The following is a 25,004-nucleotide window of genomic DNA, read 5'->3' as shown; positions in this document are numbered from 1 at the left end:
AGCACGCCAACCACTTAGCTCTTTTATATTAAGTATTGTCTCCATTTGTTTCCAGTTTTAATCCCCTGTGTACACTCAGTTGAATTTTTCGTTTTTGTATAATAACGTTTTGGCATTAACCACCTATCTAGCTTTATTTCTTACTTTAAACAGAATAGGATTTTTCTGAAGGCTTATGAGAGGCTGATGCTCCAATATTACCCGTGTCCTTTATGCCTTGGTTGAACTTTCTACCGCAAAGATAAAACTTTGAAAACTATCGTTTCTTGTTAAAAGCCACAATTTCCGCAATAAGGGGAAAGCTTTCAACCCTTTAAGCACCCATATTAAACACCCAAAAAAAGTATATTCCTCCAGAAGAAAGGATCCCATGTTGATATCTATCCGAGAGGCTTCTCACAAAGTTTGAAAATTTGGGCCTAAAAAACAATTTCCGAGGCTTCAGCTACAGTGCCTCCATAAAAAGGTTCACTAGCTCCTTCACTAACAGTTGCTTCTCAATTATGCAATACTATATAATCGCTACTATTGCTGGGTAAAATTATATAACTGCCGTATTTAATTCACTGCGTTTATGACTAGGAAAAGGGAGCCATTTGGTGGTAGAAATATCTATAAAATGAAGGTTTTGAAATTAACTTTACATCAGTTGGAAGCAAGTCACCTATCTCATAATTTTCCTTCAATATCCTTTTAGCCCTAATCAGCCAAATTTGATGTTTTGCAGCAAAAAATGACAGAAAATAGACTCTACATTAGCGCAATTTCTCATGTTACCTGAAAATGATACTTATATCCCTTCTATTCGAATGAGATCCCTCCCAATATTCTAACGCCACTGTAGCCTACAATTTGAAAATCATTAGAGAAAAATAAATATTTATGAACACCTTCACAGGAAAAATATAAAACTTCGCAATTACTTAGGATAGAGCATGAAAACGCAGCTCGATGGTTCTCAGACATATTTATTATGATAGTGAAATTCTTATTATGACTCCACTGCTTTTGAAAGATGTTACTCTTTTCTCCTTAATTACAAAGAAATTAATATTGTAAATAGATCTTAATGGTAAAAGTGAGTTTCGTACTTTTTGCATTTGAGCTTAGTGCCCTTTACTTACAATTACTTATTACAAACTGTCTGATCTACACCACGATAAAAAGAATGTTCAATGCACATGATTTAATAAATTTCAATTAAATACAAAAGAACATATCTAAAATAGAAGCGTAGTTTTCACAGAAGAAAAAAACGAGCAGATATAACATTATCACTGCTTTATATTATGTGCATCACACAGCAAATAATTGCATCAGAGACTGTGTATGCACTTTGTCAAACTCATACAGAAACATCGACACTGAGACAACACATCTTAATGTAATTCACCCAGTTCCTTGGCAAGCTGTTCGATTTCTAACTGCAGCTTTTTACTGTACTGTAAGTAATCAACAGGTTTCGCATCATAAACAGCATATTTTAGCCTTCTTTCATCATTGTAGGTTTCCATCTTTACCCTGATCTTGAATACATATGCCACCATATTTACCTTTCTAAAAACGTCCAAGAAACCCGTTTCATCTGTCTGTTTTAAGGTTCCCAATTCTTCTGAGCTGATTCCTAATAATGCCTCAGCTGCTTCTTGGAAAATTGTGGCCCAAACATAATCAGTTGAATCACAGAGGCATACATTTAGTAGGAGTCTCCACTTATAATCTGGAGAATCCCTGTTACATTTCTCGCATCTATAAAGTCCATTTTGTTGGTCCATAACTTTCCTGTTGCAATCTGGGGATGAACAAGCCATATAGAGTGCAGTTTCTGTTTTCACGGTTGTGACGAAGGCTTTTGTCGTAAAATAATCGGCTTTTTCACCACCAAGTTGTTCTAGCTTAGCTTCAGCAAATGATTTCCAGAGCCCACCATAGCTAATTCCAGAACCACCAGCAGCAGCCCCTCTCTGAGCACTCAAACTCTGAACAGCCATATTTCTACCTTGATTTTCATACCACGATGAAAGCAAACGAGACTGTTCCATATCAGGGTTGAGTATCAGCTTAGATTCTAGAGTAGTTGATAAGGTCCTTCCACCGAAGTCTCCAACTCTCAGATGCTTTGCAGCAATCATCTTAGTTGTTTCAGAATCGAAAGTCTCAGCTTGAGTTCCCCATAGAGTAAGACTGATATCAGCCCCACTTGTATCCAAAATTTTCAATTCGCGCTTCTTTAATTCACGACCAGTTGCTCTTGCAACAATAGATGAAACTTCTGAGACTTCAGTTATTACACCAATGACATCTACAAAAGCATCTTTTGCCATGTCTTCAATTTTACGGATGGGAACAAAATCAAAAGCAATGGTCGGCATATCTTTAGCATCCGTCATTTCACAAAGGCTTATTTTGGTTTGGTTACCAAATGTCAGCTCATACTGAGATGTAGTTCTTTGAGTATTTCCTCCAGCCCATGCAGTTTTCACCTGACATCCACTTACATAATAAACGTTATTAAGTTCTAACATGTCATAAAAACGATCAACTTCTTGGTTAAAGCCAGTAGCACGTATTTCACCACTTGCATCAAGGAGATCAATACTGAATAACTTTCCTTCCCCTCTTGCATTACTATATGTTCGTACTTCACTTTTTCTAGTGACCCTTGCCTTAATAGTCCAACGATTTTGAAAAGGCGTAAGCGCAGCAACCGGAAATATAGTGCCAATATGTCCTTGATCAGCAGCTAATTGGTCAGAAGTAACCCCACTAGGCCGTGACTTTGCTGAAAGTAAAAAAAAAACAATAATTAAAAGTGATTTAGCAACTATTATTATAAAATAGCATTAAATTTTATTTCACTTGCTCTGTATTCCGAATCCGGACCACGTGAACCCTTCAGTTAAGTATCGGCGGAAAACCGCGTCAGCAATGAATGATGTAGACCCGAAAGTAGAAGGGGGTTTTCTGTGTGGCCTGGTTTTATCAACATATATTCAGAGATATTCTGTTTTCTTTTCCTCTGTCCAAAGTGTTTCCTCCTTGTAACTACAACATTGTTTAGCGGACAGACTGACTGTAATTTCTAAGAAAATATGATAAGATTGGACTTAATCAGGTTTTTTTTAATTTACGTTAGATTTTAACACTGGTGTCCTTGCAACCTGAATTCACCTCAAGACTTCGTTCAGTCAAATATATTGTTTGAAAGTTTACCAAATGTATTGCAGCATTTACATTATCAGGATACATAATGTACAATGCATAATACATAAGTTAGGCATTTGGATCGGTAAAAAGAGGTAAGATAAAAATCAGTCTTTTGTTAGCTGTGACACCTAGTAGGCTACCGCAAAAAAAAGAAAAAAAAGTGAAGTCACAAACTAATTCCATCAAGTATAATTTTTACCATAGTTTTGTGTTCTTATTACTTTTAATTGAAATATAGTTGTCATTGGATTAAAAAGGTTTCGCCATTAAGCTGTAATTGCTTGTAAAAATCAAGGCACGGCAATCAATAACTGAATAACATTTACTTGAAAATGATGCTTAATTACCAATTAAAAAAACAAAAACAAAAAATTAGCTGAATTTATAATACAAATAGCATAATCTATTCAAGAGGGTAACGATTCACAAAAGCCCTAACAGGAGTTAAACAAGGGAAATGGTTTACATTAACAAAAAAAGAGAAACAAAAGGGATGTTTTATTAATTTTTTTGCGGCAAAAGAGCATACTTGTTAAGCTGTATACAAAAAAAACTATAAGTAGTGAGGATAGAATGAAAGGCGTGGAAGAACATTAATTATCTGTCATGATTCAATGACCAAAGACCTGAGCAACTGTTCAGAATTAGAGTTGATGGAAAAACCTTAACCAAGGAATCATCAGCTTCATAAGAATTTTGCACTTTCTTCACCAGCATTGGAGAGAAAACGTTGAACAGAGTAACATCTCCAACGAGGATTCTTCCAGAAAAATCCTACAAGGATTTTTTGGGTTCCATATTGTTAGATCAATGGCAGTAATCCCCGCTCTTCCCCTCGACACATCAATGATTGTAAAAAATTTATAGAGACATCTGCGTCTGAATTCGACTCCATTCACAGCCAAGTGTTGAAAGCAGTGTTGTCATTCATATTGCAGCTGCTGGCACATTTGATAAATATCTCTTTCTGAAGGGATTTTCATCATTCCTACAAACAAACACTACTACTGCAAATCTAATTTTCGGCCCATCTTTATTATCTTGCTGGTTCCCAAAGCATTCTATAAGAGATCGTCCTCACTCTTTTTTCGAAACAAAAAGATTACATGACCTAAGGATGGTTCCACAGAACCACTAGAAAGTTCCAGTCCTACCTTAGCAATAGGTACCTGTACATCGGAGATCCGTTGAACAGTATTCTGTTAGACTTCAGTGTACCACAGGGATCCGTTCCAAGTCTGCTCTTATAAATGACCTATGTCGTATCCTGAACCCACATTTCTGGAGCCTTGCAGTTTGCCAACTATGCTGTGTTGAAGGCATTTCAAATAATGACAATGATTCACATGAGCTGCTTGCATTCGCAGACGACAATATAATTGCCAAGGCGCTCAAAAATCTAAGGAAAAACTAGAGATTACCTTAGAAGAAAATTACGCTTGGATGGATGCGTATCGATTTACAATAAATGCCAAAAAAATCGTTTGTTCTATTCTTTCCAAGGATTGAAACTGTTTATCCAAAAATAACTGGGACTACAACTTCAAGAGGAATAATCAGGCGGCCACAAACAAGTTTTGCAAGGTAAACTCCTTGACAAAAACCTCTCTTAGTACATCAAATCGAGGCTGTGGAACTGAAACTCCATCGCAATCTTGGCACCAAGCTGACTTTGTAATCTGATCTGCAGCATTATGGCATAATTTGATAGTTTTGTTCAAAACAACACCTGATTTATTCAATCCACACTGCACTGAAATATGCACTTAAAACTATTGGAAATTTAGATGTATATAAATGGCGTGGTTCACTTTACTGCCCGTCCTACTCAGTTTATATTTTGTTTCCTCTCCAGGTTACTTCCATCTCCTTTCTAAAATCGGTTTCATCTGATATCTAAACAACATGACCAAAACAGCCATTCTGCTTTTGACTTTCACATGAGACAGACTTCAACAGAGGGTTCAAATTATTACATATACACCACACGTGTTAAAGCATAGAACATGCTTCCACAAGAGCAGACATGCAGGAGCTTCCTTGGGCCTTTCAAAAAGAAAAAAAAAAGATTTAAAGAAATACTTAGTCAAATGGAAAAAAGTTAACAATACTTTTAAAAAATTTAGGGTTACGTTATTTCTTTAAATATTAATTGAGTTATTTTCTTAAATTTATTAATTTGAATAGGTGAAGTGATTCTACCTCCAGGGAGGAGCAAAATTATCAAGGTAAAAAACACATTGAAGAGTCGTGTGGTTATTTTAAAGAATGAACAGGAGTATCTTTTGCTTATGGGTCCCAACGTAAATTTTGTTGTAGAAGAGTCTATTTTATGTTTGCAAAGTTTTTGTTTTTTTTTAAATCAAGCCAAACCGAGACTTGAGGAAAAAAAAGTTAGAAAATGAATTGGGAAAACCCTTTGTCTGAATTGACAGGGACTTCAAATAATTCCAATTAGCCAAGATGAAAATGAGTTAATGGACTTAAAATATTTCTGAAGAGTCCAAACCAAAGGTCAAAAAAGAAGTGACACCTAAAAACGAGTGTAAATCATTTCTACTCCTATTGCCTTGAAAATAAATCTTGAAGTATAGATTCATGAAAGCCAAAAAGAGTCGCATTTATTATTATTATAATTTTGCTTTATCGGCTTGAACCTTACAGGGTGCAACTAACTGGATCATAAGGACCCCAAGGAAGATAAACAAGAGATAAGAGCTCATATGGCACTTGTGACAAGGTCGAAAGAACCAAGAGCCAAGAACTCATATGGTATGAGCTCTAGCAAAATTCTAAGAATCAATAGATTGCTTTAAAATGAAAATCAGAGGCTTAATGCCGGTCGGGATTTAAAATAAGAGCTCTGAGTCACGAAGTCCTTCTAAACATCAAAATTCATTAAGATCCAATCACTCACTCGTAAGAAAAAATACCTCAATTTTTCTAACTTTTCCTCTCCCTTCAGCCCCCCAGATGGTCGAATCGGGGAAATTCGACTTTAACAAGTCAATTTGTGCAGCTCCCTGACACGTCTACCAATTTTCATCGTCTAGCACGTCCAGAAGCACCAAACTCGCCAAAGCACTGAGCCCCACCACCTAACTCCACCAAAGGGAGCGGATCCAGTCCGGTTACGTCAATCACGTATCTACGACCTTTATAAGCGTTTTCCAAGATTTCCAGTTTCCCCCTCCAACTCCCCCCAATGTCAACAGATCTGGTCAGGATTTGAAATAAGAGCTCTGAGATATGAGTTCCTTCTAAATATCAAATTTCATTAAGATCTGGTCACCCGCTCTTAAGTTAAAAATGCCTCAATTTTTCTGACTCTTCCAAATTAACAACCTCCAGCTCCCTCAAAGAGAACGGATCTGTACCAATTATGACAATCTCGTATCTATAACTTGTGCTTATTCGTCCCATCAAGTTTCATCCCGATCTCTCCACTCTAATGGTTTTCCAAGATTTCCGGTTTTCAAGATTTCTGTTTCCCCCCTCCAACCATCTATGTCCCCGGATCCGATTCGAATTGAAAATGAAGGATCTGAGACATGAGATTCTTCTATATATCAAGTTTCATTAAGATCCGATCACTCATTCGTAAGATACCTCGATTTTCACGTTTTCCAAGAATTTCGGTTCCCCCCTCCAACTCCCTTCAATGTCGCCGGATCTGGTCGAGAATTAAAATGAGAGTTCTAAAACACAAGATCCTTCTAAACATCAAATCTCATTAAGATCTGATCACCCGTTCGTAAGTTACAAATACCTCATTTTGTCTAATTTTTCCGAATTACTCCCCCCTCCAATTCCACCAAAAAGGGCGGATCCGGTCCGGTTATGTCAGTCACCTATCTTGGACTTGTGCTTATTCTTTCCACCAAGTTTCATCCTGATCTCTTCGCTTTAAGCATTTTCCAAGATTTCCGGTCCCACCACCACCCCCCCTCCCCTGATGACACTGGATCCAGTCGGGATTTAAAATTTGAGATCTGAGTCTCGACGTCCTTCTAAATATGAAATTTCATTAAAGATACGATCACTCTTTCGTAAGTCAAAAATACCTAATGTTTTCAATTTTTTTAGGATTAACCCCCCCCCAACTGTCCCAAAGAGAACAGATCCGTTCCGGTTATGTCAATCCCGTATCTAGGACTTGTGCCTATTTTTCCCACCAAGTTTCATCCCGATCCCTCCATTCTAACCATTTTCCAAGATTTTAGGCTCCCCCCCCCCAACTTCCCCTTCACTGGATCCGGTCGGGATTTAAAATAAGAACTCTGAGACACAATATCCTTCTAAACATCAAATTTCATTAAGATCCGATCACTCCTTCGTAATTTAAAAATATCTCATTTTTTTCAGAATTAACCCTCCTCCCCCAACTCTCCCAAAGAGAGCAGATCCGTTCCGGTTATTTCAATCACGTATCTAGGACTTACGATTATTTTTACCACCAAGTTTCATCCCGATCCCTCCACTCTAAGCGTTTTCCAAGATTTTAGGTCCCCTCCCCCAACGTCACTGGATCCGGTAGGGATTTAAAATGAAGAGCTCTGAGACACGATATCCTTCCAAAAATCAAATTTCAGGAAGACCCGATCACTCCTTCGTAAGTTAAAAATACCTCATTTTTTCTAATATTTCAGAATTAACCCCCCCCCCCCAACTCCTTCATAGAGCGGATCCGCTCCGGTTATGTCAATCACGTATCTAGGACCTGTGCTTATTTTTCCCACCAAGTTTCATACCGATCCCTCAACTCTAAGTATTTTTCGAGATTTTAGGTTCCCCCCTAAATTCCCCCCAATATCACAAGATCCAGTCAGGATTTAAAATATGAGCTCTGAGACACGATATTCTTCCAAACTTCAAATTTCATTAAGATCCGATCACTCCTTCGTAAGTTAAAAATACCTCATTTTTCTAATTTTCAGAATTAACCCCCCTCCCAACTCCCCCAAACAGAGCAGATCTGTTCCAATTATGTCAATCACGTATCTAGGACTTCTGCTAATTTTTACCACCAAGTTTGATCCCGATCCCTCCATTCTAAGCGTTTTCCATGATTTTAGGTTCCCCCCAACTCCCCCTAATTTCAGCGGACCTGGTCAGGATTTAAAATAAGAGCTCTGAGACACGATACTCTTCAAAACTTCAAATTTCATTAAGATCCGATCACTCCTTTGTAAGTTAAAAATACCTCATTTTTCTAATTTTCAGAATTAACCCCCCTCCCATCTCCCCCAAACAGAGCAGATCCGTTCCGATTATGTCAATCACGTATCTAGGACTTCTGCTTATTTTTCCCACCGAATTTCATCCCGATCCCTCCATTCTAAGCGTTTTCCAAGATTTTAGGTTCCCACAGGTTCCCCACCTGGTTGAAATTAGGTTCCCCAATTTCAGCGGATCTGGTCAGGATTTAAAATAAGAGTTCTGAGACACGATATTCTTCCAAACTTCAAATTTCATTAAGATCCGATCACTCCTTCGTAATTTAAAAATACCTCATTTTTTCTAATTTTCAGAATTACCCCCCCTCCCCAGCTCCACCAAACAGAGCAGATCCGTGTGATACCTAAAAAAAGGCTAATCCTTTTCCTGGCTTGTCTGAAATCTAAAGCGCTTGAACAAAGAAAGCATTAAAGAAGGCAACAAATTTAGAGAAAAAACATAATTGTACCAATTTGTAATGCAAAAGAAATAAAAAACTCATGTTTCTCTAATCAGGTTGAAATACCTGTAGTCTCTGTCATGTGGACAGGGACAAGAAGACATCAATGAAGATAAAAAAAAACATTGAAAAATTGACTGTATCAATTTTTGAGGCGAAATTTTTTTAGCAATATATCATATATGGAGCATTAGCTACAACTAAGTAAAAAACAAACACAAACACATAGCCAAAACGTATAAATATGTTTTATATTAATAGTCATAGTTACTAATCCTTCTTATTTGTTTTATTTGGTTTTTATGTTCCAAAAGTACTAGTAACATAAATATATGTTGCTCTCAGTAAACCACAAGTAACATTGCAACGTTAAAAACTGGGTTAGAGGGGGAAAACGCCCTTGTCATTCAGGATATCTTTGCTTCTCCTAAAATAATAGCCCAGTCTTTACTCGTAATTCAGAAACAAATCAATTTTTTTCTACAATCAAAAAGTGTGTCTCTATTTTTAATATATGTATACTCCATATCACACTCATTACTGATATCTTACATGAATTGTGACACTGCCACTCAAAATCATTCACATTTCTACCTTGTATTCGGTCTTGTTTTATATAAAATGCAAAATGTTGTGTTTTAAATACAACACAACTAGCAATTGAAGATTAAAAGTGGGTGCAGAGAAAAACAGACACTTTTTGTTAAGGATAGTTTTTCTTGTTTTAATTTACTAAAAAAATACTTTATTTCGCATATTTATCATCAAAAAACAATTCTTTTTTTAACATAAATATATATTCCATATCACAATCAATACAAACTGTTGAACCTTTATTTTACTGCCCAGAATCATCTCCTTTTTTCTATTTACCATTTGCCCTATGTTGCCATTTAAAGTGTTCTATCTTAAATTTTGTGTCTATAATCCATATTTATTAGCAGTCAAACTCATAAAATTGCTCTTTCGCTATTTACATTTCTCAAGACAAGCGTTCTTGCAATACCACAATTAGTCCGCTCTTCAGTTTTAAACAACATTCAGGTTACGTAATAGATGTTGTAACACGAATATTATACATAAAATCTAGGTATGCACTATTTGCTATTTAGCTGATATAAAAATTGATTTATGGTTGGTGTTCTGAGACTTTCAGAAACACTTTTTTGCTCATGTATAGATTATTCATGGATTGCTGAAAACTTTATCTCATTTCAAGCAGAATTTAGCCATTCCAAAAAAGGAAAAGAAAGAAAAAGTGAATTTTCTGGCAGGACCTTTGGGCCAATCTTACAAATGAAAAATCTTCCATCACACAGGTAAGTATGATCTACATCTAATCTTTATCAGAGCCTTTTACTCTCGATTTTTAAGAGACATTTCTTTTTTTGTTAACTAAGTTTGGCAAATAAAAAGATTGCTGTTTACCAGAAAGAGCATCAATAGGTGGTGCAGGAGCTTGTGGCTTTGATGCAGCCTGTGATGCACCAGGGGTCCACTGAACTGGATCACCAACTCTTCCGCCAACCTCTGATCCTCGCTTCAAAATCTCCAAATCCAGCAAGACCACAATTCGTTTTTCTTCCTTTCCTTGATTGTTTACTGTGTTTACTATTGGATTATTAACACGCACAATAGAGTAATCCTCAAGCTGTCGGCTTGTTACTAGGCCATTCAGCTGGGTAGCTAACATGGCGTAGCCATTTGAATATGTACCATCACTTATGAGAGCTCGATACCTGAAATATTCCCATGTTAAGTAAAAAAGAGAAAAATTAGAAAAGTTTAAAAAAGTTTAGTTGACAATAAGTACAAAGAGTTGTTTGTCTTCTTTTTGTTATTTGTGGTGTGGTGAAGGGATAATAAATGATTTACCTAGCAGAGAAGTTGGAAATGACAAAAAGCCTGCTCAAGCCATATCTTTGCAGTCTTTCTTTATGACAGGGAGTCAGGATGGGGGTGATGGGGGGTCCTTTTGGACTGAACTTAGAATTCTTCTCCCCCCCCCCAAAAAAAATACAGGTATAGACCATAGTTGACTCTTATTTTCTAATTTAGTAATATTGAGCAGAACAGTGAAGTTAATCCTCAAAAATTAAAAGCCTAAAGAGAGCTAACATCCCATTGACCATAATAAGAACACTTGGCCTAGGCAAAGAGAGGATAAAAATGAACTAAGAAAACAATAGCTATCAATGAAAGTGTCTGCCATAATGAGATTCATGTTGCTGTTTTATATTTTTTTTAACAACGCACACACTCAGGTATCCCATCATCTTTTTCTTCCTTTATTAAGGTTTTATGCACCTTTCAACAATAACTATATATGTGTATCCATCTTCTTATTTCACACTGTTTTTTGAAGCGTACTATGACAGAGCTGTTTTCCTACTCCATGCAAAACAAACCAATTGCGTTTCCATGAAGCCTACAGATTTTTTTAAGAAATCACTCTAAATTTCACTTTTATTATCTATCAATTTGGCTCTTAAAATTTTTAGAAAAAAGAACTCTAAGGACAGAGGCACGTCCTCCAATAGTATTTAGTTGCCCTATTTCTGTTGGACATGTTTAATGTGTTTTGATTTAGTTCAGCATCCTCTGACCATTCCCTGAAAATGTCATCTTAATACCCTTAGCTTTAGTAGTAGTAGTAGCAGTACTAGCAAGCAAATATTGCCTTTTGGTTAGTTTAAAACCCCACTTGACTAACCCCTATAAGTTTCAACTTCATAGTTTAGGACTAAAGTATTGCTGGAATACCTTTTTAATGACAAACATGTTCCTGAAATTTTCGCCTTACTTAACTTTAGCAACAGTAGAAGTAGTAATAGCAATATACAAATATTACCTATGCTTATTTCAATATCCCTCATGATAAGCCCAGTAAGTTTCAACTTCATGCTCCAAGCTATTCTTAAGATATTGCCAAAAGTGAAACAGTTCAAAATAGGGATGAAACCTTTTTATTGACAGTGAATAGATATAAAATTATTTAACTGGATATTTCGAACACATATATAGTGTTCATCATCAGCAGTAAAACTAAAAGACATGAATAAAACACTGTATATGTGTTCGAAATATCCAGTTAAATAATTTTACATCTATTCACTGTCAATAAAAAGGTTTCATCCCTATTTTGAACTGTTTTACTTTCGTCATGGAAAGGCAGTGTGGTCTTCGAAGTTATATTGTCAATTTGCCGTTTTGATGACCTGCATGCACACAGTGTGTTTTGATCCAGCTTAACTTCCCCTTAAATTTCTATCTTCACATCCTTAGAAGCAGAAGTTACATTAGTAGTAGTAAAACTAGTACACACGTACCTTGCTTTACAGACTAGATACATTCCATGAAACTTGGCTGCAGAGCCGAAAACGAAAAATTGAGTAAAGAAAAAACGGGTTTAATTTCTAAAAAGCAGTGAACAAAAATAAAATATATAAACTACACTTTAACTAAAAAAATTAAAATACTCTGAATATTTCGGCCCCACGCCGGGAGCCTTCCTCATCAGAAAAAAAAAATTGTAAAAGATTACAAACCGACAACTTAAGACTTTTTTAAGACATCATGAAAAAAATACCACGACAAATTAAACACCGCAAAAAACATATAAGCAATAAAATAAATAAGAACAACTCAAATTATAAAACAAAACTGCAGCACTGACGGTAATAACTTTAGAATAAAACTAGAGCAACTGTATATAACGAAACTTCCCTCAGCTACATTTGGTGTATAAATGGGAACAAAGTTATGAATTATAAATTGAATGGATTTTTTCATTTGCTATTTTAGCTGCAGTCTGTTGACTTCTTAAAGCATTGACCTTGCTTTGACTTTCGTTTGTAAGGTTATTACTTGTTTCAGGACAATTATGCAAATCAGTACTCGTTGAAGTTTTTGAATGGTCTTTAATTAAACTATTATAAATTGAATTTATTTTAAAATCCCCTTCGTCTCTATTAATACTAATGCCCCATAGATAATCTTTTTTATTTCTATTTATTTATTTAAGAATTAACGACGCTTCTTGACTACTAAGGTCCCTGCGTCGGCCCTGCAGTGCATTCCTGCAGCGTGATTCGATCTCTGGGTCCCGTATTACCAAGCTAAGGTCAAATCCACTGCGCAACCACAGGACTTTTTTATTTCTATAATTTCTCTGGAACTTTGTAAAAGTCCTACAGACATATCAACAATTTTTGTCTGATCATATAAAATATTGTGATGAGGAAAATTATATACGTGTTCTGCTATAGCGGATTCAAATGTTTCAGGTTTTTTATTCTGTCTTAGCGAGTAATCTATTGCATTTTTGCGTTGCTGTAGCCTATTTTGTAAATTCTGCTGTGTTCTACATACACAAAATTTACCATAAGAGCATAGAATTTTGTATACCCCCTGTTGTATATTTCTTGGAACTTTCTCTTTTCCATTATTTAGCCATGAGCTTATATTTTATCCTGATTTAAAAGCTGTTTTTATATTATGTTTTTTTTTTATTCTCTCCTTAATTTCTGTGACAACATTGGGATATAAGGCAATGTTATGTAATTTGTTTTTTGATTTGATCCATTTTCTTCTAATATTATAGGTTCCAGTAACTTTTTTTTCCTTTTTTCAATTATTTGAGAAATCATATTTTCTACTAGAATATCCTTAATAAAAATTAATTCACTACTTATGTATTCTAGTGTATTATGTATTCTGGAGAAATCATATTTTCTACTAGAATATCCTTAATAAAAATTAATTCACTACTTATGTATCCTGGTGAAGCTAATTTTAACACTTTATCAACTAAAAAAATAACTAACCCCCTTTTTACTTGGATCGGGTGATCATGCAATATTATTCATCTTGCCTTCTTGTCTATTTTGTTCTTCAGTGATTTATAACAGCCAGTGTTTGTGTTTATTCCTAGAGAAACTTTAGCACTATATTTAATGTCAGGATCATTTTCAAGGAAGATGTTTATTCCTTGTTTGAAATAAGAAAAATAGTCCAGCAAATTTTTTGATGTTGATCATTCAAAACGCATTTTATTTGAATAAAAAATACAGTTACATCTGTACATAGAATAATAACAGACTCCAACAAGAGCTAAGAGCCAAGAGATCATATGGTATGATCTCTAACACAATTTTATGAATCAATAGATTGATTTAAAAAGGAAAATAAGAGGCTTAATGCCGGTCAGGATTTAAAATAAGAGCTCTGAGTCACGATGTCCTTCTAAATATCAAAATTCATTAAGATCCGATCACCCACTCGTAAGTTATAAATACCTAATTTTTTCAAATTTTTCCTCTCCCTTTAGCCCCCCAGATGGTCGAATCTGGGAAAACGACTTTATCAAGTCATATTGTGCAGCTCCCTGAGACGCCTACCAATTTTCATCGTCCTAGCACGTCCAGAAGCACCAAACTCGCCAAATCACTGAACCCATCCCCCCAACACCTTCAAAGAGAGCGAATCCAGTACGATTCTGTCAATCACATATCAAGGACATTTGTTCATTCTATCCACCAAGCTTCATCCCGATTCCTCAACTTCAAGTGTTTTTCCAAGATTTCCCCCTCCAACTCCCCCCAATGTCAAAAGATCTGGTCGGGATTTGAAATAAGAGCTCTGAAACATGAATTCCTTCTAAAAATAAAATTTCATTAAGATCCGATCATCTATTCGTAAGATAAAAATACCCAAATTTTCACATTTTCCAAGAATTCCGGTTTCCACCACCAACTCCCCCCCAATGTCACAGGATCTGGTCGAAATTTAAAATTAGAACTTTAAAGCACAAGATCCTTCTAAATATCAAATTTCATTAAGATCTGGTCACCCTTTCGTAAGTTACAAATACCTCAATTTTCAAAATTACCCCCCCCCCAACTCCACCAAAGAGAGCAGATCCGGTCCGGTTATGTCAGTCACATATCTTAGACAGGTTTCTATCTTCCCATCCAGTTTCATCCTGATCTCACTGCTTTAAGTATTTTCTAAGATTTTGGGTCCCCCCAACTGCCCCCCCCCCAATTACGCTTGATCCGGTTGAGATTTAAAATAAGAGATCTGAGTTACGAGGTCCTTCTAAATATGAAGTTTCATGAAGGTCCGATCACTCCTTTGTAAGTTAAAAATACGTAATTTTTTCTTATTTTTCAGAATTACCCCCCCCCCCCCATAGAGCGGATCCGTTCCAATTATATAAATCACGTATGTAAGACTTCTGCTTATTTTTCCCACCAAGTTTCATCCCGATCCCTCCAATCTAAGCGTTTTCCATGATTTTAGGTTCCCCCACCTAAAACTTTCCCCAATGTCACCAGATCCAGTCAGGATTTAAAATGAGAGCTTTGAGACACGATATCCTTCTAAATATCAATATGAGTTGCTATCCGCCATTCATAGTGAAAACACCTAAACTCGTTTAACCAGTGTTATAATTTGTTCGTGTCATATCGGATGCAGGAAATTGATTTGGATTAGCCTGCTGCAAACCTAATTGGATAATATCTGGCACTATTTGAAGCTGGGGGGTCGTAAAAAAGCCCCCCTTGCGTGTAAGTCTTTGTCTCATGTTAATTAGAGTTACTAATTAGTAGTTTACGATGTCGTCCCGTCCTAAGCGCAAGGGCACTGTTTCTAACAGCACTGAACAACCAGGACATCTTTTGAAAAATCATCCGTCAAATTCAAGCCCGGATATAGGCAACCAATCTTCTGACCTGAACATGAGACTAACTCAGACTCAACAAGAATTGGAAGCTGTAAAAGAGAATCTCAGGGATGAAATCTCACGTAAAGTTTCCGATCGCATAAAAAATCAACTCCCGCCCTCGGCTGAATCAATAATATCTGACGTATATGATTCTTTGATGGTGGAATACTCGCCAAAATTTGATTTTATCGAAAAGCAACTAAAATCACTAAAAAACAGCTTCATGATACTCGAAGAGAGAGTGAAAAAGATCGAAAGTAGACTTGACGATATTGAGCAGGAAAATAGGCTGGATTCACTTATTTTCAGTGGTGTCAAACAAGCTCCGGGTGCTGATGTAAAATCGTGTATTAATAATATTATCTCGGACAAGATGGGCGTACAAGTTTATGTTTCGGAACTAACTAAAGTGTATAGATTTACCCTTCCAGAGAATCCTACGCGGCCTGATATGATTGCACCGGTACTCGCCCAGTTTTCGTCTAAGGATGTGGCTAGAAAGGTATTTGCTGCTAAGAGCAAACTGGCCAAATCTGGTATATTTGTGTCTGAAAGTTTAACTAAGAAGCGACGAGAAATTCTGCAACTGGCTCGTGATAGGTTAGGTAACCACAACGTATGGTCCGATCACGGCCGTATTTTCGCTCGATCTGGAAATGACGCTCGGACACGCCGACTGTGGAGTTGTGACGACATATAATCTGAGTTTTTTTTTTTTTTTTTTTTCGTTTTAGTAGTTATAAATGTGTACTTCAGTATTTACATTCTTTCGTAGTAATAGTTCTTTAATAGGAAGTAGGATAAATTATTTATGAATGTTTTCACGATTACTTCAGTTAGAAAAAAATCGCTTTTCGTTGGATAATATTTTGTCGAGTGATGTTGGTAGCCGGTCGGAATTTTCGGATAAACAGCCTGCAAGGCTTAGTAAATATGTTGCAGTAGATGATGTGAGTGCACCCGTTATGCTGTCCGGATTCCAGATTCTCCACTGGAATTGTCATTTAACTACTTCACATGAAGATGTAGTTGATATAATTAATAAACTTGACAGTGAGGTGCAAGTGATAGGTATTTGTGAATCATTTATTAGTGAACAATGTCCTGCTTCGTTATTTAATTTTCCAGGTTACACACTTATTTCCAAGAACCGGTCATTGATGGGAAGGGGAGGTTTAGCATTCATAATCAAGGATGATATAAAATTTAAAGTAAGGGAAGATTTATCTTTATGGATTGAAGGTAAGATTGAAACTTTTGCTATTGAAATAGTGACAAGTAATAATAATCCACTTCTTATTTCATCGGTGTATAGACCCCCTGGTGCTAGTCCGGATTTTTTCCTAGAGGAAATTGAAATTTTAATATCTGAAATAAATCGAAATTTTGATAAAATTGTAATCATAGGTGATTTTAATTTTGATTTATTAGATCTTCAAGCCAAAAATTTGGATTTCCTTAATGTCATGCTTTCATTTGGTCTTTTCCCATTAAATTCTATCCCATCCCGATTAACAGACCATTCTGCAACTTTGATTGATAATGTTTTCGTCACTGAAGTTATGGTGGAAGATAGCATGTGTGATGTATTAATCCATTCTGGTTCGGACCACTTACCGCTTCTTTGTTTGTTGCAGAAGTTATCACATTGTAAAATTAAAAGAAAAAATAAGATTCTTCGGCGTGACATGAAAGAAGTTAATCTGGCTAAATTTAAAAATGAAGTTAGTTCGTTGGATTGGGAGGTGGTTTACAATGAAAAGGATGATGCTTCAAAAGCTTTTAACATTTTTTCAGATATTCTTTACCCTGTGTTTGAGAAAAATTGCCCATTGAATAAAATTAATTGCAAGAAAGCTAAACCGAGAAAGCCGTGGATAAATGATGAAATTTTGAGTTTAATAAGACAAAGAAATAAGTTGTATTGTCAATATCTTGATAATCCATCTGAAATGATTTTAAATGAGTTTAAAGAGTTGAGAAATTATGTAAATAATTCAAAAAGAAATGCAAAGAATGAGTATTATTTAAACCGTTTGAAGATTAAGGAAGGTAATATAAAAGATACTTGGGGAATTGTCCGTGAAGTGATAGGATGTGAAAAAAAAGATATGTGTATAACCAATTTAAAAACTAGTAATAGAATTATTCATGATAAATTGGAAATAGCAAATTACATGGGTGATTATTTTTCGAAAATTGGTAGTGTTATACAGAATGAAGTATCTAGAGGTGGTTGTGCCGTCAATATTAACGTAAATCCTTCAAGCATGCAGAATGGGTTTGAATTTGTACCATGTAATGTAGAAGAAGTTGAAAAAATTGTTTGTAGCCTTAAATCAAATTCTTCTGGTGTAGATGGATTGAACCTAAAGGCTTTTAATTATGTGTCGGTGTATCTTTTACCGGTACTGGTTCATTTAATTAATCTCTCAATGGTTAAAGGGCATTTCCCGTCGGAACTGAAACGATCTAAAATCATACCTTTACATAAAGGTGGGGACCCCTCAGAACCCTGTAATTGGCGACCAATTTCCATTTTACCTTTATTTAGTAAAATTTATGAAAAAGTTATTTATAAACGATTGTATGATTTTTTGGATTCGAAGAAAATTTTGTATAATGGACAGTTTGGTTTCAGAAGTAAACATTCCACTAGTCATGCAGTACACCATCTTTTAAGTTTTGTTGATAATGCATTTGAAAATAATATGATTCCTTTAACTGTTTTTGTAGATTTCCGTAAGGCTTTTGACACTGTTGATTTTAATACTCTTCTTAGTAGACTAAGTGGGCTTGGGTTAGGTAGTACTTGTGTAAAGTGGTTTTCATCGTATTTGCATGGCCGGACTATCAAAGTTGCTTTATCAGATATATCAAGCAGAGAGTTCGGTGTTAAGTGTGGAGTGCCTCAAGGTTCCGTGCTGGGACCTCTACTTTATCTTATTTATGTTAATTCGTTGGCTTCACATGTTGGAGTTGAAGCGCTGACCTCTTTCGCGGACGACACTGCGATAACAGTAACTGGTAGTTGTTTGGTGCAGGTTGCACATAAGGCTAATTTGGCACTTGAACGTTTGCGCAGTTTTACAGTAGGTAGTTCCCTAGCAGTTAATGCATCTAAAACAAATTACATTATATTTAGTAGAACAGGTAGGTTACTTAATGATAATAATAATATTTTTTTTGGACATTTACCCATTAAACAAGTTTTTGAAATTAGGTATTTGGGGTTTTATTTAGATAATAATATTAGTTGGAAAAAGCATTGCAGTGTTATTGGTGCTAAAATGGCTAGGGGTCTAGGAATTTTGAGACGTGTAAAAAAAACTTTTCCGTTCAAGATTTTAAAAATAATTTATTTTTCCCTTGTTCATCCTTATATAGATTATGGTTGTGTTCATTGGGCTAGTAATTTCTTCTCTAATTATAAAAGGATCCAGATTTTGCAAAATAAAAGCATTCGATTGATTGCGGACATAAAAGAGCAGGTTGAATCCAAAACTACTGCTAGCTTTTCCCGGTGTAATGTTTTAAATGTTGGTCAGATTCGTGACTACCAGGGATCAATTTTTGTGTTCCAGAGCATGAAACATATATGCCCTGAGTATTTTCATGATTATTTTTCCATGAATCAGGAGTACCATAATTATGATACAAGAAATTCACAACTTTTAAGCCATGAACAAAGAAAAACAGTTCGATCATCATATGTGGTTCGGAATCTGGGGCCTTCTGTTTGGAATAGTTTGCCGGCTGGCATCAGGGAGTCTGTCACTTTATATGGGTTTAAAAATAAATTGAAAATGTTTTATTTAAGTAATAGGTTTTGAAGAGCAGAAGGTTTTTGATGTCTTTTTTTTTGCAGTTTATTGATGTGGGGTTGGGACTGAATACCGGTAAATGATATTTAATATGATTATTTTGTTTTATTTTGTTCATGTGTATGTGTTGTTATTTTTTATATATAAGATAGGCTAGTTGGTTAATCATGAGATGTTATGTTTAGATATTTATTTATAAGATGTAAATCATAATATGAAATTGCAGCACAAGTCCTTAGGACTTTCTTTTTGCTGCAACAATTTATTAGTGTTGTCATTTTTTTCATTTATGTTTGTATTGTGGATAAAATAAAACTTACCTACCTACCTACCATTGAGATCCAATCACCCGTTCGTAAGTTAAAAATACCTCATTCTTTCTAATTTTTCAGAAGTACCACCCCAACTACCCCAAAGAGAGCAGATCCGTTCCATTTATGTCAATCATGTATCTAGGACTTGTGTTTATTTTTCCCACCAAGTTTCATCCCGATACCTCCACTCTAAGTGTTTTCCAAGTTTTAGGTCTCCCCCTCCCAATTCCCCCCCAATGTCACCAGATCCGGTCGGGATTTAAAATAAGAGCTATAAGACATGATATCCTTCTAAACATCAAATTTCATTGAGATCCGATCACCCGTTCGTAAGTTAAAAATATCTCATTTTTTCTAATTTTTCAGAATCCCCCCCCAACTACCACAAAGAGAGCGGATCCGTTCCAATTATGTCAATCATGTATCTGGGACTTGTGCTTATTTTTCCCATCAAGTTTCATCCCAATCTCTCCACTCTAAGTGTTTTCCAAGATTTTAGGTTTCTCCTCTCCAGCTCCCCCCAATGTCATCAGATCCGATCGGGATTTAAAATAAGAGCTCTGAGACACAATATCATTCCAAACATCAAATTTCATTTAGATCCCATCACCCGCTCATAAGTAAAAAATACTTCATTTTTTCTATTTTTTCCGAATTAACCGGCCCCCCACTCCCCCCAGTAGCAAAACCGGGACCGACAGACAGACCGACAGAATTTGCGATTGCTATACGTCACTTGGTTAATACCAAGTGGCATAAAAACCAGAAATAATCCATGAACAAAAATCAAACAGCTTCATGTTACATAATTCATGCATATCAATTCAATTTATTTCTGACCCGTCAACAAAACAAAACAAATTATTCATACATAAATAATTTTTTTTTTAATAGCCTTAAAATGAACAAATAGTAACCTGCAGATCATTGTTGTTATCATTTTTTCCTGCTAAGGATGGACCTGGCTTACAAAAATTGTCCAACGTTGTTTGTTTTGCCTTCTTGTCTATTTTGCTCTTCAGTGATTTATAGCAGCCAATGGATGAGTTAACTCCTTGAGAAACTTTAGCACTATGCCTCTTCATCAAATGCTAGTTCTGCTTGCAACAGAATGAGTTCCTCATATGAAAGGGGTTCCCAATCAGCTTTATGCAGATCAAGCATATGACATTCATTCAAACCTTCCAAAAAAGCTTGCATCAAGCATTTTGTGCTTGCACAAAATTCGTGAGATGTAGATATATTGATATACTATTTTTTTTGTCATTATAGCACAACATTTTAGGCCATAAAAGTGTGCTCCAGTGAAGTCTGTTGTTCTGCATGTGGGAGCCACTTGCTTGTCTGTCTGTGTCCAGACTATTTGAATGGTCTGGTTTAACCATGTTCCACCAGTCCTTTCACTGATTTTCCTGGTATCTCTTCCATGAACCAAGGGACTTGAGGGATTGGGGGAGGGGCTATAAGGATTTGGCAAGACGAGTACTCTGTTGACTTCCACAAGACATGTCCCAACCATTTCAGTTGGGTATCATTTGATTGTGAGGGATCATTCTCTTGATATCATGCATTCGTCACATATCCAACCTTGATATGTGGTCATGCAGATATATCCTTAGAATATTTTGCAGACAGGTATGCTTAAACACCTTCAATGCATTTTCATGCAGTTGTTTCACCAGCCAAGTTTTGGATCCATAGAGAAGGATGCTCTGAACCAAAGTCAAGTAGATTTGGAATTGGTGTGTTCACTAATTTTGCACTTGTTTCACAAATTTCCTGGGGGGGGGGACAAAGAACATCTGTACTTACTGTAATCACTGTTGGATATTAGCATCTGTAGATGCATCAATACAAAGCTAGAAGCCAAGATATGTGAAGTTGTCAATCTGATCCAACAGTAGTTGGTTCACAATTAGCAAAAAAGGCAATATGGCATATTCCAATAAACTTCGTCTTCCCTGTACTGACTTTCAAGCCAGTGAAATATGCACATGTCACCATGTCATTGAGCATAGTTTGGGCTTTTTCTGGACCTAAGAGGATTCCAACATCATAAGCATAATCAAGGTCTTATAGTGAAAGGTTATGTCCAATCCAAATTCCAGAAGGAGAGAATATGGTATTCCCAAGCACCAACTCAATACAGTAGTTGAACAGTCAGAGACAGGATGTAGCCTTTTTTACTCCAAACTCAACCCAAGAATTCCTTGGTCTTTTCTCCATATAAACTTAAGCTTGACTCAATGATTCCTCATAGTATACCTTAAGTGTTTCTAAAAATTTCAAGGCTATTCTACCATTCTCTTGAATGTTCAAAAGTTTTTGGCAAGTGATTGAGTTGAAGATGGCAATTGAGTTGAAGGATGGTTTATACATATTGTTAGTATATTGCTAGTAAGTCAAGAAATATCAGAATCAGAGGCAAGATGTTTCATTCAAACTGCTGGATAATGAGGTAGTGCAAAAATATTGTCAGTAAAGGCTCTACCCAGATGGAAGCCAGCCTGGTTTTCACAATCTCATTTCTCCCTTACTTCTTGAAGCAGTTAAGGAGAACAATCCCTAATATTTTTACCATAGTGTCAGTTAGACTTATTCCACTGTTAATTTTGCCCTTAGTTTTATCAGCCGTCTTATAAAATGGGAAAGTAGTTATATATTCTAATCCTTGGGGAAGTGTTATTCATCTACACTTTTTCAAGTATATTATGGAGCTCGTCAGCAGATATCCTAGGGCATTATTTGTAAGACCATTTTTGCCCAGGGCTGCGTAGTACTTTAAGCCTTTAAAGAACCAACCAAAAACAAAATACAGCCAGCTATAACATTTACAATTTTTTTTGGAATAGCACTACTCTTTTCTTGCTGGCAGTTGATCAGGTTTGCAATCAGATCACTCATAAAATCACCAAAATTTTAAAAATATAAATCAATAACCAAACAATAACACAGATGAACCTAAAATCTGACTACTAACTTCGTGAGTAGTACATAAGGTGTAGTTCGGAATTGGATATGTCTCTAGAAAAAGTTTAAGGCAGCTTTTCTCATAAAATCTGAGGTGTTCTACTTCAACCAAAACCACACATGAAATAACAAAGAATGATTTCCAGTCATCTGGTGATTTGCCTTCAAAATAGGGAATCGCCCTTGAAAACATTTGTTGAATTTGCATGGTTCTTAGCCATTTTGGTTCGAGCTATTGAGTCTAGTCGTTATCCCTGTATCTCCTGTCTTCTCCCATTAGGGCAGCAAGGAACAACCTGAATATTCTAGTGCAAGCTGCAGGCCATATGAGAACAGACATATTTTATGGGAGGTTTTGTGTCGTTCAGGGGAAATTTGAGAAAAATGCAATCTTTCTTGCAGACTGTCTTCTCAAAACTAGAATAACAACACCAATTTTATTCTTAATCAAGCATTTATTGTCCTTTCCATTAAGTTTTTGGAGTAACCCTGCATTCTAATATTACTAGACAAGAAAAAAAATTACAGGGGCAACCCCAAGATCCAGAAGAGTTTACTGTAAAATAACAAGAAAAAAAGATGTTCTATTGAAAATATAGTTAAGTTGGCAAAATTGAGCAGACTATAGGCTATATTCAACCATGAGGGGAGTAGTGTTGTAAAATGCAGCAAAACACTTTTATGAGTCAGATAAGAAAGTATTTATGACTGCCATTGGGTAGTTTTAAGAGTCTCTGATAAGCATTTATTAAAAAGGAACAGCATTAATTAAGGAAAGATTCCTTAATGGGGTCGAAAAAAATTTGCCACAGACAAAAACAAGAGCTAATAGCTCATATGGCACTTGTGACAAGGTCAGAAGAGCCAAGAGCTCACATGGTATGAGCTCTAGCAAAATTCTAAGAATCAATAGATTGCTTTAAAAGGAAAATCAGAGGCTTAATGCCGGCCGGGATTTAAAATAAGAGCTCTGAGTCACAAGGTCCTCCTAAATATCAAAATTCATTAAGATACGTTCACCCACTCTAGGTTAAAAATACCTTAGTTTTTCCTCCCCCTTCAGCCCCCCAGATGGTCTAATCGGGGAAAACGACTTTATCAAGTCAATTTGTGCAGCTCCCTGACACGCCTACCAATTTTTATCATCCTAGCAAGTCCAGAAACACCATACTCACCAACGCACTGAACCCCACCACCTAACTCTCCCAAAGAGAGCAGATCCAGTCTGGCTAAATCAATCACGTATCTACAACATTTATAAGCGTTTTCCAAGATTTCCGGTTTCCCCCTTCGACTCTCCCCAATGTCAACAGATCTGGTCGTGATTTGAAATAAGAAATCTGAGACATGAGTTCCTTCTAAATATCAAATTTCATTAAGATCCAGTCACCCATTCTTAAGTTAAAAATACCTCTATTTTTCTAATTTTTCCAAATTAACAACCCCCAGCTCCCCCAAAGAGAACGGATCCATACCAATTATATCAATCTTGTATCTATAACTTGTGCTTATTCTATCCATCAAGTTTCATCCCAATCTCTCCACTCTAAGTGTTTTCCAAGATTACCGGTTTCCAAGATTTATGCTTCCCCCCTCCAACCCTCTATGTCTCCGGATTCAATTCGAATTGAAAATGGAGCATCTGAGACATAAGATTCTTCTATATATCGAGTTTCATTAAGATCCGATCACCCGTTCGTAAGATACATCAATTTTCACGTTTTCCAAGAATTCTGGTTTACCCCTCCAACTCCCTTCAATATCAACGGATCTGGTCGGGATTTAAAATGAGAATTGTAAAGCACAAGATCCTACTAGATATCAAATTTCATTAAGATCTGATCACCTGTTCGTAAGTTACAAATACCTCATTTTTTCTAGTTTTTCTGAATTACTCCACACCCCCCCCCCAAATCCACCAAAGAGAGCGAATCAGGTCCGGCTATGTCAGTCACCTATCTTGGACTTGTGCTTATTCTTTCCACCAAGTTTCATCCTGATCTCTCCACTTTCAGTGTTTTCCAAGATTTCCAGTCCCCACCCCTAATGACACTGGATCCAGTTGGGATTTCAAATAAGAGATCTAAGTTTCGAGGTCCTTCTAAATATGAAATTTCATTAAGATACAATCACTCTTTCATAAGTTAAAAATACCTCATTTTTTCTAATTTTTTAGAATTAACCCTCCCCCCAACTCCCCATAAGAGAGCAGATCCGTTCCGGTTATGTCAATCCCGTGTCTAGGACCAAGTTTCATCCAATCCCTTCACTCTAAGGTTCTG

The 25,004-nt window shown here is 36.1% G+C and overlaps 1 protein-coding gene across 1 annotated transcript in view; it reads right to left on the bottom strand.

The window, feature by feature from the left end:
• Positions 1 to 1,171: 1,171 nt before the first annotated feature.
• LOC136038134 (replication protein A 70 kDa DNA-binding subunit-like) overlaps positions 1,172 to 25,004 on the bottom strand; it is a 31,243-nt gene continuing 7,410 nt past the window's right edge. The window contains exons 2-3 of the mRNA XM_065721159.1: positions 10,313 to 10,623; positions 1,172 to 2,782 (exon numbers count right to left, since the gene is read on the bottom strand). Of these exons, the coding sequence (XP_065577231.1) occupies positions 1,380 to 2,782; positions 10,313 to 10,623 (1,714 nt within the window). The 3' untranslated portion in view covers positions 1,172 to 1,379. The remainder of the gene's footprint in view (positions 2,783 to 10,312; positions 10,624 to 25,004) is intronic.

The sequence above is a fragment of the Artemia franciscana genome, chromosome 17, assembly GCF_032884065.1.
Source record: "Artemia franciscana chromosome 17, ASM3288406v1, whole genome shotgun sequence".
Lineage (NCBI taxonomy): Eukaryota > Metazoa > Arthropoda > Branchiopoda > Anostraca > Artemiidae > Artemia > Artemia franciscana.
The sequence above is the reverse complement of the archived record's forward strand: the minus strand, read 5'-3'. Positions and strand labels throughout refer to the sequence as shown.